This window comes from Littorina saxatilis, linkage group LG12 (assembly GCF_037325665.1).
Source record: "Littorina saxatilis isolate snail1 linkage group LG12, US_GU_Lsax_2.0, whole genome shotgun sequence".
In the NCBI taxonomy this organism is placed as follows: Eukaryota; Metazoa; Mollusca; class Gastropoda; order Littorinimorpha; family Littorinidae; genus Littorina; species Littorina saxatilis.
This window is the reverse complement of record NC_090256.1, coordinates 84,183,501-84,201,347: the sequence shown is the minus strand read 5'-3', so window position 1 is coordinate 84,201,347 and position 17,847 is coordinate 84,183,501. Positions and strand designations below refer to the sequence as shown.

General features: G+C 42.4%; 2 protein-coding genes across 2 annotated transcripts; both read left to right on the top strand.

The window, feature by feature from the left end:
• Nucleotides 1–696: 696 nt before the first annotated feature.
• On the top strand, nt 697–10,136 carry LOC138983225 (uncharacterized). Its single transcript, XM_070356636.1, has 10 exons — nt 697–868; nt 1,168–1,326; nt 4,702–4,850; nt 5,201–5,292; nt 6,070–6,231; nt 7,589–7,901; nt 8,609–8,666; nt 9,553–9,685; nt 9,892–10,097; nt 10,128–10,136. Exons 1-10 carry the CDS (start codon nt 827–829, stop codon nt 10,134–10,136), a joined length of 1,323 nt encoding a protein of 440 aa, XP_070212737.1. The 5' UTR covers nt 697–826.
• Nucleotides 10,137–10,157: 21 nt separating this feature from the next.
• LOC138983223 (uncharacterized) lies at nt 10,158–16,415 on the top strand. The gene is made up of 3 exons (XM_070356635.1): nt 10,158–10,262; nt 11,214–11,323; nt 13,000–16,415. Exons 1-3 carry the CDS (start codon nt 10,158–10,160, stop codon nt 15,296–15,298), a joined length of 2,514 nt encoding a protein of 837 aa, XP_070212736.1. The 3' UTR covers nt 15,299–16,415.
• The last annotated feature ends 1,432 nt before the right edge of the window (nt 16,416–17,847 follow it).

Genomic DNA, 17,847 nt, shown 5'->3' with positions numbered 1-17,847 from the left:
ACATATTTATATGCTTTTGGAATCAGAAAATGATGAAAAATAAGATGAACGTAATTTTGGATCGTTTTATATAAAAATTATTTTAATGACAATTTTCTGATTTTGAATGACCAAAGTCATTAATTAATTTTTAAGCCTTCAAGCTGAAATGCAATACCAAAGTCCGGCCTTTGTCGAAGATTGCTTGGCCAAAATTTCAATCAATTTGCTTGAAAAATGAGGGTGTGACAGTGCCGTCTCAACTTTTACAAAAAGCCGGATATGACGTCATCAAAGACATTTATCCAAAAAATGAAAACAAACGTCTGGGGGATATCACACCCAGGAACTCTCATGTAAAATTTCATAAAGATCGGTCCTGTAGTTTACTCTGAATCGCTCTACACACACACACCGTCACAGACGACACACACACGCACACACATACACCACGACCCTCGTCTCGATTCCCCCTCTATGTTCAAACATTTAGCTAAATGTAAAAAGAAATTCTTTGTTTATTTTGCAGTTGTATTCCTTGTTGGTTCATCGAGATGTGGAGTCAGTTGTACCGGCGTGCGGCGGTCGGAGACGCACCGTCAACCCGCATCATTTGCCGAACGAGACATGGATATATTGCAATGCTGACTTGGTAAATGAATACGAATTGTTTTCTTTTGATTGATATTGTTTTATTTATTTTTTTAGTCACCAGTATGTATTTCTGCTGCTGTTTGCTCAGATTAATGTTTTCATATGACATAATATTTCAACAATTATACCTTACGGTGTAATTTGATAAGAAGATGAACTGCGAAAGTTCTTCAAAGGAGAAACCACGAAGAGTATGAAAAACAAGATGGCGGGAAGAAAAAAGTATTTTGATCTTGTAAGTCACTTTTGGCAAGGAAAATCCTTGTTTTTTTGCCGCTGATCGTGTGTTTTACTGCGAAGCTCAGATTTAAGCCTGTGGTTGAAGTAGACGATAAGGTCATATTGATCACAGTGGTGTAACTACATGTACTTGAAATCAAAATAACGTATGCAATGTTTCTCTTTAATCCTTTTGATACTGATAGCCTTATCATATTTTGCTTGTTGTTCCCGCTTTGTGACTTTCACTGTTGCCATTATTGCTTTAATACGCAGTGGCAGACTCGTGATGATGTTGTGTAATCTTCCTTTTAGCGCTACATGTTCATGAGGGGTCTCATGTCTCATGAACGCATGCAGAGGAGCAGACATTACCTCAAGTCTGCTGCAGAGTGCACCTCCAAGGCGATTGTGTCCCTAGAACTGTCCGAGAAGAACATCAACACCGCCAAACAGGCCCTGCGACTGGAATCAGTGAGCTGATTGTTGTGATGAGTTAATGCTTCTGGTTCTCTGGCAATGAACAGGTTGTCAACTGGTGGCATGCATATGCGGCAATATCCCAATTCAGGGAGAAAAAGGCAGTGGGACATTTGTCCCCCTCAACCAAATTTCGATGGGACATAGTCGAAGGCAAGAAGCACCAAAGAGGCCTGTACGCGTTTTTACCAAAGATGCAAAATAGTGCAATATGGTGCCATCTGAGAATTAGCCAGTATATCGTGTTATCTCTGTATGTGTGTGTGTGTGTGCGTGTATGTGTGTGTGTGTAATCCGATGTAAAGTGCAGGGATGTCGTTAGGCGTCGGACATAGACCGATTGAAAGGCTCAAATGTCCGATTCACATCGCCGCATGGCGGTCAGATGTCCTATCGTTTTGAACTGAGCGCTGTCATTGTCCGATAAGAACTCCATTCCTTCGGACAGCGTGATTTTCCGTTCAAGATACACAGTTTCAAAAAGCGACCGAGCACTCTCGCGTACAGGTGCACTGAAGTTGTGTAGTGCTGATCTTGCGTTTTCGGGAATTTCGAACCGTTTGCGATATGAGCCGTTTGCAGCACACTAAAGTTAGGAGTACGGGAGACAACTCCAACTGACTATAAGTCTTGCGTCTGCTTTTGGTTTCAGTTTGAGAGATTTTTTAGGAGCGCATTGAATTATGCAACCGAAATAAAACTAAGGCCTGCCAAAGATCAACAAAAGCTGAAGACCTTTGGCTTTTTAACAGCATCCTGTGCTACGTTTGGGTCAAAAACAGGTGAAAACACGGCGAGCGTCATTCTTGAAAATGACGGTGCCAATGACAGTGTCGCCGCTGAAACTGACACGACCACGAAAAGAGAAGTTTTGTCTTCTGTACAGGACATGGTGTCGGCACAGCAGGAAATTTGCAGAAACGGTCTTTTAACTATTCATGGCTGACCCTGTTTGGTTGGTTAGTCCTGGTTTTACAGCAAAGAGACCATACTACTTTGTCGAATCTGTGTTGAAACGGACATTTTTTTTATTTTCTCAGTATTTCATTTTCTAGTCAAATCATGCAGTTTGTGAGACAATCGAAAAGAAAGAGTGCTGAAGGTTTTGGTTGCTTTTTAGATGTTTGTTTCTTTTTGTGTGTGTCCTATTTGGAACTAAATTAATAAAACAATGTATGCAAAAATTGTCGGTGTATATATGATATATATATATATATTTTTGTTTTTTGTTTTTTTTGTTTAAACAGTATTTTATTCGTAAACAGACACATGATAATATAACAACATCATTAAGAAGGAGCACAACAAGTTTAAAAGTTATGATAAGTGCTCACATAAACATGCCTGAAATTTCATGGCGGAATATGATCAATGCGACACATTTTTGAAAAAAGAGAAGAAAAAAAAGGAGAAAAACAACAAGGAAAACTTAGTTTGAATTATCGAACACAATCTGTGTCAATACCGAAAACGAAAACAAATACAAAACGAGAACGAAAGACACAACAACATATCAAAAAGTAGATGGGCCCCAAGTAATATATTTTAAAAAAAACCACCAACAACATCGAACTAAGTGTCCCAAAGCGGTTTGATTTCTCAATATAGCTTTGGACAACAACAAAAATAGCACTATTTTCAAATATGGAAATTTTTGAATCACCTGTCAGGAGTGTGTCAATATTAACAAATTCTGGAGCTAATGTACCGATTGTTGCGGTTCTTGCATCATTAAATAGGGGACATGATAACAAATAGTGAAGAACAGTTTCAGCAAAATAACCACAAGAACATTCCGGGTTGTTTACTAGGTGGTGATTAAACATATTATATATTGTAAATCACTCATTCCAAGTCTTAACCTGCAATGCAAAACTTCAGTTTTGCGATTTGGGGAATAGTAATATATACTATATGTGTGTGTGTTAAAGCATAGTTGTGTGCACATTATTTTGGAGCAGTTCCATTGACAGTGTTTTGCACAAAATTATGATGGCCTATTGAAATTTCTGAAAGCGGTCAAATGTCCTATGATTCTGAAGAGCTCAGGACATTTGTCCTATAGGTGTGAATTTGTAACAACATCCCTGAAAGTGTACATTTGATGGCGCAGCGGAACGTAATCTCAATGCGCCCTTTGATGCACTGACGCAAATTGTGATGGGACATTTTCAGATTTAATGCGCCAATGGCGCAGGGCGCACTAGTATATCGTAAATGAAACCCTGTTGATTTAGCCCCATGTGTATACGTGTATCATGTGTATGCATGTAACCATCATACTGAGTGAATCGCAAATGTTTGCTATTATTTTTCATTATGGAGCATATATGCCATACATGTAGTAAAATCTGATATGATCAGCACCATTTTCTTGAAAATCTGTATCAGAAAAAAAGAGCATTTTATAGTTTTATGCAAGGGAAGTAAATGAAAAAAAACTTTAGTATTTATAATTGTTACTTGTAACTGTAAGACTCAATTTTATTTTTAAACGTAAACTTGTGTTAAAAGCAGACTATCAGGACAATTGATTAGCAAATTCAACGACAAAAAGGTTATGTAACATACGTTAACTTGTATTGTTTTTTCTATTAATCAATGAAGTTGCAATTAGATTGCCATGCTCGGGTCAATTATTTTTTCAATTCTGACTATGAATAAGAAGTCTTGATTCGTGCAATATGCACACCTGTGCACATCTACAGTTTCTCCGTAATTTCTCCGATTTGTATATGCAGAATACGGTGCTACGGATTTTTAATTAAGATTCCAAAATTCCGATGTTTTACTCAACAACAACAAAAGTGTACTTTTTTCTGTTTTAAGATGTTTTGACCAATTAGTTGGCTGTTGCGCTGAAAAGACGTTTTTCGATTTACCGGAAAATCAAATTCAAAATGATGCGTGTTCTCAGCATTGAGTCTTTGTTCTTAGACTTAGTTCGTCCAGCGTCTGCGTGGCAACTTGTGATTGAAGTGAAACATGGAAAAGAAAAAAAAGAGTGCGAGATTCAGATAGTGAAGAGGAGACACCAGCTCTGTCACCAAAGAAGAAGAAAGCGGCACAACAGTGCTGGAAGTCCAGTTATTCTCAAGACAACCTGGAGATCGTAAAATCCAGCGAAGGAGACCAATACGCTTACAGCTTACTACTGAAACATTTTAAAAACTACTGAAATTTGGTTTGTTTACTACTGATGAGCGTTTTGAGTGTGCACAGGTCTGAATATGTTCCTTCTGCTCATCTAAAATCTATAGATCTCAGGCATAAATGGTTTCACTCAGTCATAACTTATCTCAGGGCTTCAGGTCGGTACAATCAGAATTTTCATCTGTTTATGATTTCCTAATGTTGTTCTGCTTACAGATCGGTCCAGAGACAGTTCGTCGTCTGGAGGGGTATGTGGACAGCAAGGCTCATAGCTCAGAGCGGCCGGCACCAGGTCGATATATCAGCTCTGCAGGTGCCATCCTTGTCGCCTTACTAAGTTTGTCTGAGAAGGCGGCAGAGGATAGGTAAGACGTTGACAAATATTTATGTGGTTACGGTTCTGACCGTACCTTTTTTTCTTTGCAACTCAAAACTTTTTTTCAGGGAACAAACAAACAAAAAGATCTTCGTGGTAACAAACTCTCTTTGGTATTAGTTAGTACTGCTTTGAGGGAATGTCATCAAGGAGTAAGTATTGTTCACTTGAAATAAAGTGAGGAGTTCATACCCTAAAAGATAACGGTTTAATAGAAAGAAATAACAATGTGGAATGGTTTCTGGCGGCACCTGAATATTAAATTTTCCTGATGAAGTAACTGAAATATAATGGACTAAACATGTTTGTATACTGGAAATGTATTATTCTTTTCTACAGTCAGAGTGGGGTGGCCCTGATTCCAGAACAGGAGCTTCATAATGAAGCTGCCAGACTATGTGTGGAGAAATTCTTACCAAAGCAGTCGCCAGGTAACCTTATCTGCATGTGTGGGTTAAAGCTGTTCCTTTTTGTCATGAAATCTTTGCTTTGAAATGCACTCTCTAGTAGTAGTGGTAATGCTCCAAAGCAGCGTAAGTGAATAGGTTGTAGAAAGAAGCTAAAGTTTATCTTGAGAAAAGCTGTGTGTACTTGTACAGTGTAAACTTATTGATAATAAGAGAAAAATGTGAACTCTCTGGTTGACTCAACTGAATATAATACACAAAAAGGGGTGGTTTAGTGCAAAACACGCTTGACTTTATCCCAAACATTTCAGGATGCTGTGTGGGCACCAGAGAATATTGGGGCACTAAAGGCATTGCTCTGAGTAAGAGGTAGTATTGTATGGCTCACACGTGATAATCTCCATACTGTAGGCAGAAATCAGACTGGTTTTTTTAGCTCCAAGGGTGCTATTTCAGAGCAATACATGTAATTCAAGTCCGGAATTTCTGTATTATTTTATCATACTCAGGTCTTTTTCCAACAATGTTGTGCACCCTGGTTCCCACGTATGATAGCTGGTAAGCAATCCTGTGTAATTGACAAAATATTATACAGATGAACCCCCACCCCCTTTTAAAGCTCCCCTGATTTTAAGATTTTCTGTTAAAACTGACTAAGTTTAAGTTAAAAGTTTAAGTGTACATTTACTCCCATTTTGAGACTCCCTCTCATTTAACTTTAAGTCCTGATGTTCTGAAATTTTGGGCGATCTTAACAAGGGAATTCCATTGTGTTATGATGTGGGTGTCCTGTATCTGCAGGTTCCTGTCAGGCTTGGTGGCGCCTGGAGGTGCTGATCAAGAGAGACCTTGTCAAGCGACGATCGCTGCAGAAAGCCAACGTCTACCATCTGCTGCCTTTAGGAAGGGAGGCTGCTTTGGCGCTTAGAGCCCGCAGTCTTGGCCAGGATTCCTCCATAGCAGGTAAAAACAGGCTTGGAAATGTGCTCTGGGTGCCACAGTTTGATATAATACTGCATGCACTTTCGCTAGCTTGCCAGGTTTTTAAGCTGTCAAGCGATTTTCTTTACTTCCTTGTTCCCCCATCCCCCACCCCGATCCCCAGCTTTTTACATTTAGTCAAGTTTTGACTAAATGTTTTAACGTAGAGGGGGAATCGAGACGAGGGTCGTGGTGTATGTGTGTGTGTGTGTGTCTGTCTGTCTGTCTGTCTGTCTGTCTGTCTGTGCGTGTGTGTGTGTAGAGCGATTCAGACTAAACTACTGGACCGATCTTTATGAAATTTTACATGAGAGTTCCTGGGTATGATATCCCCGGACTGTTTTTTCTTTTTTTCGATAAATGTCTTTGATGACGTCATATCCGGCTTTTTGTAAAAGTTGAGGCGGCACTGTCACACCCTCATTTTTCAAGCAAATTGATTGAAATTTTGGCCAAGCAATCTTTGACCAAGGCCGGACTTCGGTATTGCATTTCAGCTTGGTGGCTTAAAAATCAATTTATGACTTTGGTCATTAAAAATCTGAAAATTGTAAAAAAAAAAAAAAAATTTTAAAACGATCCAAATTCACGTTCATCTTATTCTTCATCATTTCCTGATTCCAAAAACATATAAATATCTTATATTTGGATTAAAAACAAGCTCTGAAAATTAAAAATATAAAAATTATGATCAAAATTAAATTTTTGAAATCAATTTAAAAACACTTTCATCTTATTCCTTGTCGGTTCCTGATTCCAAAAACATATAGATATGATATGTTTGGATTAAAAACACGCTCAGAAAGTTAAAATGAAGAGAGGTACAGTAAAGCGTGCTATGAAGCACAGCGCTACTGCGCCAAACATGCTCGTCACTTTCACTGCCTTTTGCACTAGCGGCGGACTACGTTCAGTTTCATTCTGTGAGTTCCACAGCTTGACTAAAATGTAGTAATTTCGCCTTACGCGACTTGTTGTTGTTGTTGTGGTTTTGGAGTGTTCATGAGTTTTTGCCTACTTTTAGGTGTGTAGTCATTTTTGAGCAAAGACCCAAAATTAATGCTTTCTGTCTATGTGGCTCACAGTTTTTTGTTTTTAATTTTAGGACAGTGTTTGAGTGCGAGAAGGGACACTATATCCAAAGTGCGTCTGTGTGCACTGCGTATTGTTCCTCAGTGTCCCATTATGTCTTTGTTCAGTCTCTATCCCAAGCTAGTTTTAACAAGTCTACTGTCTTTTTCTGCAGCTGAAGAAGAGTCAAATGCACGGGCGTTTAAAAAGATCTGTAAAATTTGGAAACAAAAAGTAACATCTTACAAGTAGTTTATAACATTCCCAGATGCCGCAACCAAACCTTCATCGCCATCCACCGTGACACCACCAGCAACAGCTACAGCAGCTGCAGCAGCATCAAAAACAGCAGCAGCAACACCAAAGCCAAGGAAGAGGAGAGGGAAGAAAATAGAGACTGAGACAACAAATCTGGCGCCTGCTGAAAAGAAACCACTTGCATCCAAACCAGCTTCATCAGCACCGTCTGCATCAACAGGTGTGTCATCATCAGTGACCGCGCCGCTGTCAGCAGTCAGTGAGGCAACAGTGGAGCATGTGCTGACCGATGCCATGTACAGCAGTGATAAGGGACAGGATGGGTAAGTGTGTGGTCTGAGTAACTCCTATATATGGATGTCAAGCAAGAGAGCAGAAAGTTTAAAAAAAAAATGGTTTGGTACATTTATTTGAAACGTTTGCATATATTTTGCTAAAACTGTGTATCCAAGCTCATCTTAGTTATTTACCATAGTGTGCACACTTTTATGAAGGTGCGTTGATAAACACCGGAGATACTGTTTTGACAAAACGTTCACGCCATGTGCCCCCTTAAGCCGGAGGTCAAAAGGGGGTGGGGTGGGGGTGACAAAGGCGGTTGGTTGGACACACTGGTACCCCTAAGGGGCAAAAAGAAATGCAATTTTGAAGCCTATTGTAGTGGTTCATAACCTCTGTAAATTTACTTCCATTTGAAGACTCGATCCTTCCTTTTTAACTCATTGTCTCCCAGGTACGGATATATCCGTACCCACTCATATGGCTCTATCTGACCAGGTACGAATATATCTGCTCAGACTGTTAGCTTCAGTCGCTTCTTGTAACGTCGATCTAATGCCTGCATTCCAGCGTGTTGATACACAGTTACTGCACAGTTACTACAATTCTGAATGACCTGCTGCAGCACCGCTGGTCTCGGCTAAACAAAACTTGGTCAACATAGGTGGGGTAGAAAGTGTTGAGACCTGATTCTCTCAGAGTTTTGGAGGTCTTAAAAGGGGGGTTCCACTTCATTTTCTTTGTCTCTCAGGGTGGTGTTGCTGGTGGACATACAGGAGTGTGGAGGTAACAGAGCTGGCCTTGCTGAGGTAAGTTATCTTAATTAAGTGCACATCCACTAAAAACACTTTGTGCTTTGGTGAATATTCAGTGCCAGTTCAAAGCCTGTGAAGTGGGTGTATGACATACAGTCCACACTATATAATCTAACGGCCGAACTCATGTGCTAAGAGTCGAAGTCGGTCAATTACGTGTTCAGAGACATTTCTGAGGAAGTTAAATGTGTTCGATTACAGACACAGCCAAATTCTCATTTTAGACACACGACTCCCTGCACACAGAGACTCAAAAGAAAACATTAATTTGGTGCTAACTGTGTTGCATACGTCCTTTCAGAGAAGTGTTATAGCCTGTATGAAATGAGGATGAAAGTCGCTTGTTTATTTCAATGCTCGTTATTCTCTCAGATGCCAGGAGACAGGTTCCGCATAACTCTCACTTACTCTATTACACATGTCGTATGCATTTAGAGCCCTTACTTCCCTTTGGTTATTAGATCTCATATGCCTGTATGTTTCTATACACAGCTGTGTGAGATGATAGAGCAGACAGGAACAGCGTACAGAACCAGAAAGCTGACTATGCCTGTATGTTTCTATACACAGCTGTGTGAGATGATAGAGCAGACAGGAACAGCGTACAGAACCAGAAAGCTGACTATGCCTGTATGTTTCTGTCCACAGCTGTGTGAGATGATAGAGCAGACAGGAACAGCGTACAGAACCAGAAAGCTGACTATGCCTGTTTCTGTCCACAGCTGTGTGAGATGATAGAGCAGACAGGAACAGCGTACAGAACCAGAAAGCTGACTATGCCTGTTTCTGTCCACAGCTGTGTGAGATGATAGAGCAGACAGGAACAGCGTTCAGAATCAGAAAGCTGCTCTGTGCTGACTATGCCTGTTTCTGTCCACAGCTGTGTGAGATGATAGAGCAGACTGGCACGACGTACAGAACCAGAAAGCTGCCCTGTGCTGACTATGCCTGGATCTGGAGATGTGAAGGCGTTGAGAGACAGCTTCCCTTCTTGCTGGAGAGAAAGAGGGCGGGTATGTGTGTTTTCATGCCTCTATTTGCATGTATGCCTATTTCATTTGGTTTGGTTATTTTCTTAAAATTCATTCTATTTTTTCTGTAAGAAATATATTAGTGTTTTTTTCAAAACATCCATTTCATTTAGCCAGATATTTCATTGATTTTATAAACTGTACCTTTCATTAACAAAAACACAACAGTTCTCGTTGTTTTTACGCAGACGATGTGGCATACTCCCTGAAAGATGGCCGCTTCTGGGGTCAGATCTCCAAGATGGGGAAGCAGAGAGAAGAGTTGCAGAAGAAGGGAGTGGGGGCAACACTGCAGTACATTGTGGAAGGAAAGCCAGAGAACTTTGTTGTGCGTTGCGCTGATGGGTGTCAGGGTGTCGGGCGATGTGGCAATCCCACGTTGACACAGGTTCAGGTGAGAGTTTGGTGTTGTCTATTGTTGTAGTTACGCTGATGGGTGTCAGGGTGTCCGACGATGTGGCAATCCCACGTTGACACTGGTTCAGGTGAGAGTTTAGTGTTGTATGTTGCGCATCAGGGTGTCGGGCGATGTGGCAATCCCACGTTGACACAGGTTCAGGTGAGAGTTTGGTGTTGTCTAGTGTTGTCTAGTGTTGTCATTGTGCTGATGAATGATTGGTTGAAATGGCTTTCACTCCATTTGTGCTGTGGATGTTGATGACTGTTCAGCTTTCATGTTGTGATTTGCTGATGTGAATGTTGGACTCCCAGTTTTTATTTTATTTTTTTACTTCATTCTGTTATTTCATTTTGTGTGTGTGTTATAAGTGTGTCTCAGAATAGAAAGCTAAAGAGTGTTCTTATCTGTTTGTGTTTAATTTCTGAAGAAAGGTGCCATTTTGTGAAGATCACCTTATCCTATTGATAATTATAAATAAATCCAAAATTTCTGTAAAACGGAGGTTATTGTTTTACAATTTTGCAAAAAAAAGATTGACTTGCAATGTTCTTTGATTTTGCATTTAGAGATGAGGAGTATGTCACTGCCTTTGCATGCGGCCCTTTTTGTTTATTTGCTTGAAGTACCAGTGTGTTTATAGAATACAATGGAACCCTCCTTTTCAAACGACCCCCCCACCGCCCACCAATTTAAAACTTCTCCACAATTGAGACCCTGCTTTTTCAAAAGTTTGTTTCATATTGTCGGTAAATTTACCTCTATTTAAAGACTCCCCCTCCTTTAACTCATTGTCTCCCAGGTACGGATATATCCGTAACCACTCATATGGCTCTATCTGACCTGGTACGGATATATCCGTACACACAGTCGCTTCAGTCGCTTCCTGTAACGTCGATCTAACGCCTGCATTCTATCGTGTTGATACACAGTTTCTACAATTCTGAGTGACCTGCTGCAGCACAGCTGGTCTCGGCTAAAAAAAACTTAGTCAACTTAGGTGGGGTAGAAAATGTTAAGACCCAATCTCCTCAAAGTGTTGGTGGTCTTAGAAAGGGAGGGGGGGTTGTACTGTACATGTGATGGTGATCGTGTTGATGTTGGTGACTGCAGCGTGTCCTGGGTGACCTAAAACAGCACCCGCACCTGGAGCTGATCAGCGTAGAATCCATTCTGGACACTGTGCGACACCTGGCTGTCATCACCACCATGCTCAAACACAGGTAAAGATGAAATGACCAGTGAAATGACCACCACCAAATATCTACTCATGTAGTTTTAGGCGTTTTTTATTCGCTTTCGTTTTGTCATGATCATTTTTTGTGGAGTCGAACCTGTCAGTAACGACCACCCAAGGAACCGACCAAAGGTGATCGTTCTAGAAAGGTGATTGCTTTGGAAAGGGGAATTACATTAAAAGAAAACCTCCTCAAGGTTCGCTTGGGAGGATCATTGTGGGCAGGTGACCTTTATGGAGAGGTGGTCATACATACATTTTTTTTATAGAGCTTGAGCAGCAAAAACGTTGTTTTTTTATTCATATTATGTATGATGAAGGTGAGTCATATGAACATTTGTTTCTTTATTTATTCATCGAAAGTACCTTGAACGGTTGAAAACGACGTTAAACACCAAATAAAGAAAGAAAGATTCATCGAAAGTACAGACAATGAGACAGCAAACCAGCAAATGCAAGTAATAACACACACAGACATATCAATAGCTACAATGACGGGCGCAGTGGCGTGGTGGTAAGACGTCGGCCTCCTAATCGGGAGGTCGTGAGTTCGAATCCCGGTCGCTGCCGCCTGGTGGGTTAAGAGTGGAGATTTTTCCGATCTCCCAGGTCAACTTATGTGCAGACCTGCTTGTGACTTAACCCCCTTCGTGTGTACACGCAAGCACAAGACCAAGTGCGCACGGAAAAGATCCTGTAATCCATGTCGGAGTTCGGTGGGTTATGGAAACACGAAAATACCCAGCATGCCTACTCAACGAAAGCGGAGTGAGCTGACTATGCTCTCAGAGTATAATGTGGGGAACCCAAATGGGCAAACGAGCTCACACGTAACCAGAAAAATTCTGGAACGCCGAAGAAGAAGAAATAGCTACAACAATAAAGAAAGACAAATTCAACTGCAAGATAAACTAGTGTCCTTGTACAGGAGTATTAGTACAAAGTTTTGTCTTTTTGTTGTTGATATTTCCCAACGAGGCATCAATGCAGACTGCACTTTATATATTGAGGATTTTTATTTCAACATGCAGGTTGCGAAGTTTTCAAGATAAGTTACCATTTCTTCTCAGATTCTGTGGAATTTGTAAGACTTTACCCATATTAAGACACTCAATTTTAAGATTTGTTTGTTCACAACACCTTCTTCTTCTTCTGCGTTCGTGGGCTGAAACGCCCACGTACACTCGTGTTTTTTGCACGAGTGGAATTTTACGTGTATGACCGTTTTTTACCCCGCCATTTAGGCAGCCATACGCCGTTTTCGGAGGAAGCATGCTGGGTATTTTCGTGTTTCTATAACCCACCGAACTCTGACATGGATTACAGGATCTTTTTCGTGCGCACTTGGTCTTGTGCTTGCGTGTACACACGGGGGTGTTCGGACACCGAGGAGAGTCTGCACACAAAGTTGACTCTGAGAAATAAATCTCTCGCCGAACGTGGGGACGAACTCACGCTGACAGCGGCCAACTGGATACAAATCCAGCGCGCTACCGACTGAGCTACATCCCCGCCCGTTCACAACACCTGCAAATGTACCTCCTTTTTACACTCTCTTCCTTTAAAGACCTGATATATTTTTTTTTAGGGGGTGGGGGGGGGGGGTGTCCACTGTAATGCCTAGCTGTTTAGTTAATACAGAGAATGTTTTTGTCGTTTCAGATGTGAACGGGGAGAGTTTGATCAGCTGATCATAGCTGAGATGGCCACTGTTGCAAAGACCTCAGCAACGCAGGGAAAACCTGTAACAGCCACCATCGTGAAAAGCGAGGACCCTGTCTTCATCATTGATGATGAAAATGATGATATGCATGATTCTTGCCATTTTCATTCACAAAATGTAGAAGCCACAGGGAAAAACTTCAGCAGGAAATCATCCTCTATTACAAGAAGTCAAGAGCAAATGGAACTTGACGGTCGCAAAAACTTTGACGATCGTGAGTTTTGTGCTGACAGAAAAGAAGGCAGCTGGAGTTTGCACAGCAGTGGAAACCTAGAAAATGCTGACGTACACAGCAAGAGACAGCCAGGAGACTGGAGGTTTAGCGACAAAGACAGACACTTTCAGCGGGAGGGGAATGACATTGACTGGAAATGCCACAGCAAGAAGTCAAATGAGGAGCCCAGCTACTCCAACAAGAGCAGTCACTCTGTCAAGCTTGAGGAGGAAGGCTTTACTGACTCGCCTCCCTTACTCCTTCCTGCCCTCGCCAAGCCTCCACAGGCTGATGTCAACACAGAAAGTAGGTCAGTGGGTCAGAGTGGCAGAAGACAGGCACAGCAGGAGAGCCGCGATCCAGTAGGACCCAAATCTCCCTTTAGCACTGCAGGGGGGAGAGAGAAACTAAGGAAACAAACTGGAGCCGAATCAAGCTTGAACTCTTCTCTCGGTCAAAGAAAATCAGTCAATGAATCTTCTTGCAAGACAGAATTAAGGAGCCATTCTGCAGACAAGCGTAATTTGGTCAGCAGTCCTATGGGAGCTAAAAAGTGGACTAGCATTTCCCCAGTCATAAACAAAAGTGCTGAGTATTCTCCAGGCAAGAATGATTTAGACTTTGACTCTCAGGAACCCCAAACATGGAGCTGCCTTTCTCCATACAAAGGGAATAACGCTAGCAAATCCCCCAGCGATGGTGAATTGGTCTTCGAGTCAAAGAGATCAAAAAGATGGACTGAAGGTGTTCCATTCACCAACTGTAGTGTGACGAATGCTACAGGCAAGAGTAGTACTATTTCATCCAGTATCTCCCCAGGAAGGGAAGACTCAGCTAGACATTTTGAACATAAAGATAACTCACACACGCTTAAAAGGCCCAAAACAGAAGGATCAAAACAGCATATTGATGACGACGGAGAACATACTTTGGTAGAAAAGAAGACCAAATCCTGGCTGTTTGAGGACGGGGACAGTGATAGCGGCGGTGGTTTAATGATACAGACAGCTAAGGTTGGTGGAGAAGGGTCAAAACTGTCAGGGCTGACCCTCTTTCCTCGTGTCTCCTTCGATTTGCATCACAAGAATGGGAGGGACGCCACTTCAGGGAATTGGTCGTCGCCAAGCAAGTCTGGCTGTCTCTTCTCAGACCTCACTCCTGTTGAGCCTGCTTCCGGGGACGGGCTTCTCGGGGGACACTTGGATCCATTGAAGAAGCGACGTTCTAGTGCTAGCGGTTACACTGAGGGGGGTAGCGCTGGATCCTGCCCTGCCAGTGCTGCCTTTCTCGATGCGGAATGGTTTGACAAGACGTCTTCCACCAGTGGCGGTAGCTCTACGTCTGGTGCTACTGCCAAAACAACAGAATGTTCAGGATTGAAGAGAGAGTTCGCTGGATCCCCTGTGACTAAAGTATCGACCCGCTGTAAGTCTCCGGAATTAAGAAAGAAGTCGCGGGTGACCTACAAGACGGAAGACATGTCCCCGGTGTGTGAGCGTGTGCGCGGTAGGGAAGCAGTCATGGTGGCTTTGAGCAACTTCCATGATAGATCGGACTCAGAGGACTCAGACAGTCTGCCTGATATAGATCTGGGTGTGTGCCCTTCACGACCCCCATCGTTCAACGCTCCTCCGTCATTGCCCAGCTCTGGCCCTAGGGAGGGCTGGGAAAGGGAAGCCACCCCTAGCCACGGGGGAAGTAACTCACAAGAAGGAGTGATTGCCGGAGCTTTGAGCCGCGCGGGTAACGGCGGGGCTGATGATGAACTGGGAGACAAAATTACTCAAATTGCCGCCGTTTTTCCACAGATGAAGGGGCGTCAAATCGCGGAGCTGTTGCGTCATTTTGGCGGTGATGTTGAGCGCTGCGTGACCGCCATTCTGGAGGACCCGGGGCTGATGGGAAGGCAGGAGATGGCGACATCCAGCAACCCTACCCCCCCTTCCACCACCACTACGTCTTTCATCGCTACAGCTTCCTCTTCTGGTGGGAGTATAAATGCATTTATTGATCTCACGGACTGAGACTTTTGCCCAGTGTCATTAGTGCTACCCTCTTCTCGGCAGGCAACGGAGAGGAACTTTGAATACCGTTCCTCTAAAGTGAAGTGATATTGGGACAAGAAAGTGGGTGAAAGAGATAGATGTATTGATTTTGTAGACTTGAACTTGAAGTTTCTGACGAATGGACAGCTGGCTGAGCCGTCACTTTGTGTCAGATTAGGAAAACTTATTTGAGAGTTTGAACAGTGCACAAAGTTCAGGTAAAAAAAAGACAAGAAGCTTTTTACTTTTCCCCACTTTTTTATGGGAAAGAAATCTGCGTAAGGAAAATCTTTTTTAATTTTAAAAAGGATCCGTGATAAGAAATTTTAGCTAAGCCCAGAGGGAGGATTCCGTTTTAAAGAGTTTCTGTCTCTGACAAAATGGTAGTGTCTGCAGTTCAGGAAAAAGATGCCTCAAAACAGATATATAAAATATTGCTGTATTTCTTTCTTCTTCTTTTTTCAAGACTTTGCAAGCAAATTAATTGAAGCCATTTTTTTTATTATATGCACCTTGAAGTGTAAAAGATTGTTGCGGGTTTTGAAGGCTACATTTTATGTTGCTGAACATTTGTCAAAAACGCCACGGGGCAATAATGGTAATAGGTGTGGTGTCATTGGATTATTCAAAATGATGGCACTTTCTTTGAAAAGTATTTGATTTGTTTCTTTTGTAAGAACCATACAGTATCTGTTGAAAATAATGCATGTTTGGGCGTAATTGTAAAAGAAATGCACAGATGCTTTTGCACCTGCATGAATGCACTGGGTGCCCCCCGCGGGTTGGGGGGAAGAATTTACCCGATGCTCCCCAGCATGTCGTAAGAGGCGACTAACGGATTCTGTTTCTCCTTTTACCCTTGTTAAGTGTTTCTTGTATAGAATAAAGTCAATGTTTGTAAAGATTTTAGTCAAGCAGTATGTAAGAAATGTTAAGTCCTTTGTACTGGAAACTTGCATTCTCCCAGTAAGGTCATATATTGTACTATGTTGCAAGCCCCTGGAGCAATTTTTTGATTAGTGCTTTTGTGAACAAGAAACAACAAGTGGCTCTATCCCATCCTCCCCCCCCCCCCCCCCCCCCCCCTTCCCCCGTCACCATATAACCTTGAACGGTTGAAAACGACGTTAAACACCAAATAAAGAAAGAAAGAATGCACTGGGTAGTCTGTGAGTGTGTGTGTCAGTGTGTGCGTGTGTGTGCGTGTGTGTGTCAGTGTGTGTGTGTGTGTGTCAGTGTGTGCGTGTGTGTGTGTCAGTGTGTGTGTCAGTGTGTGTGTGTGTGTGAAAGAGAAAAGAGAGGATACATGAACATGTTGAAACATGTTATACAGCATTGACCTACGAAACAGATACTGTCCAACCTGCCCTAGCGACCGCCTCTTGAGAATGACCACCTGTCCAAAACGACCAGCCCAAAGGGTCCCTGACCGGCTTTTACTCTCTGTAATTCACCTTGCCACAACGACCACCTGTCGATAAAGACCACTTTTGGTTTGTCCCTTGCGTGGTCGTCATAGACAGGTTCCACTGTCAGACCTGGGAACCCATACGATTTCGCCGTATTTTGTACGCAGGATTATCTAGAATACGAGCAGTACGGTCAGTGGAAAAAAATACGACGAGAACAATTCCTACACTACTAAACATTGAAAGAAGCATTTGTTTTAAACGTATTTGTAAATTAAATTAACGGTGCGACGGACGCGTGTGAAACATGTTTGAATCATGGATGTTCAAATGCTGTGCGGAGTACACTCATTTTTCTGAAAATACACCAAGTTAACTTGAGAATACTCCAAGTGCAAAACAGAGGTTCCCAGGTCTGCACTGTAATTCTGGACAGCGATTGACTGGTTGATCAAAACTGATGATCACGCTTGTCTCTGCGGAAGTTTCAATGCATCACCAGGGATAACGCTCAGGCAGCATATTCTCATCATACCGGCCGTTCCTTCATGACGCATAAAGAGAGACACAAATGCATGACAATGCAAGAGAAATGGAAAGTGGCGGGGGGGGGGGGGGGGGGGGGAGGGGAATTTGTGTGGCAAGGTGCCCAGGGTCAAACACACGATGCCCCTGCCTACAACCCCAATTTTGTGGACTTTTTATTTCCTTGGTGGTGGCTGAAATTCTCCCGTCATGAATATTCATAGGCCTGTTGCGGGCAGTGCGCAATTTTGTATCATTACACCCCAGTTGTGAGACATGCATTTTTGCCCACGATATTGTATGAGATGCATGCCGTTAAGATTTGATGGTAGGTGCTGTCATGTTCTGAGCAAGAGAACTGAATTGTTTGGATATTTTTTGGCTTCACAGAGCGTTTTCCTGTGCATTTTGGGAGAGCTCCATTTAATTTGATTTGGAACCAAGGCAGTACCAGATAACCGGAGAAGTTAAAGTCTCACCCCTTCATCCCAACCCTGCCCCCGCCCTGTCCTCTCTCTCTCTCGGGCCCTTAAGGGTTGGTGCAGATCCTGGAAAGTTTGTTACATGTGTAACCGAGTGCCGTAACACCACGAT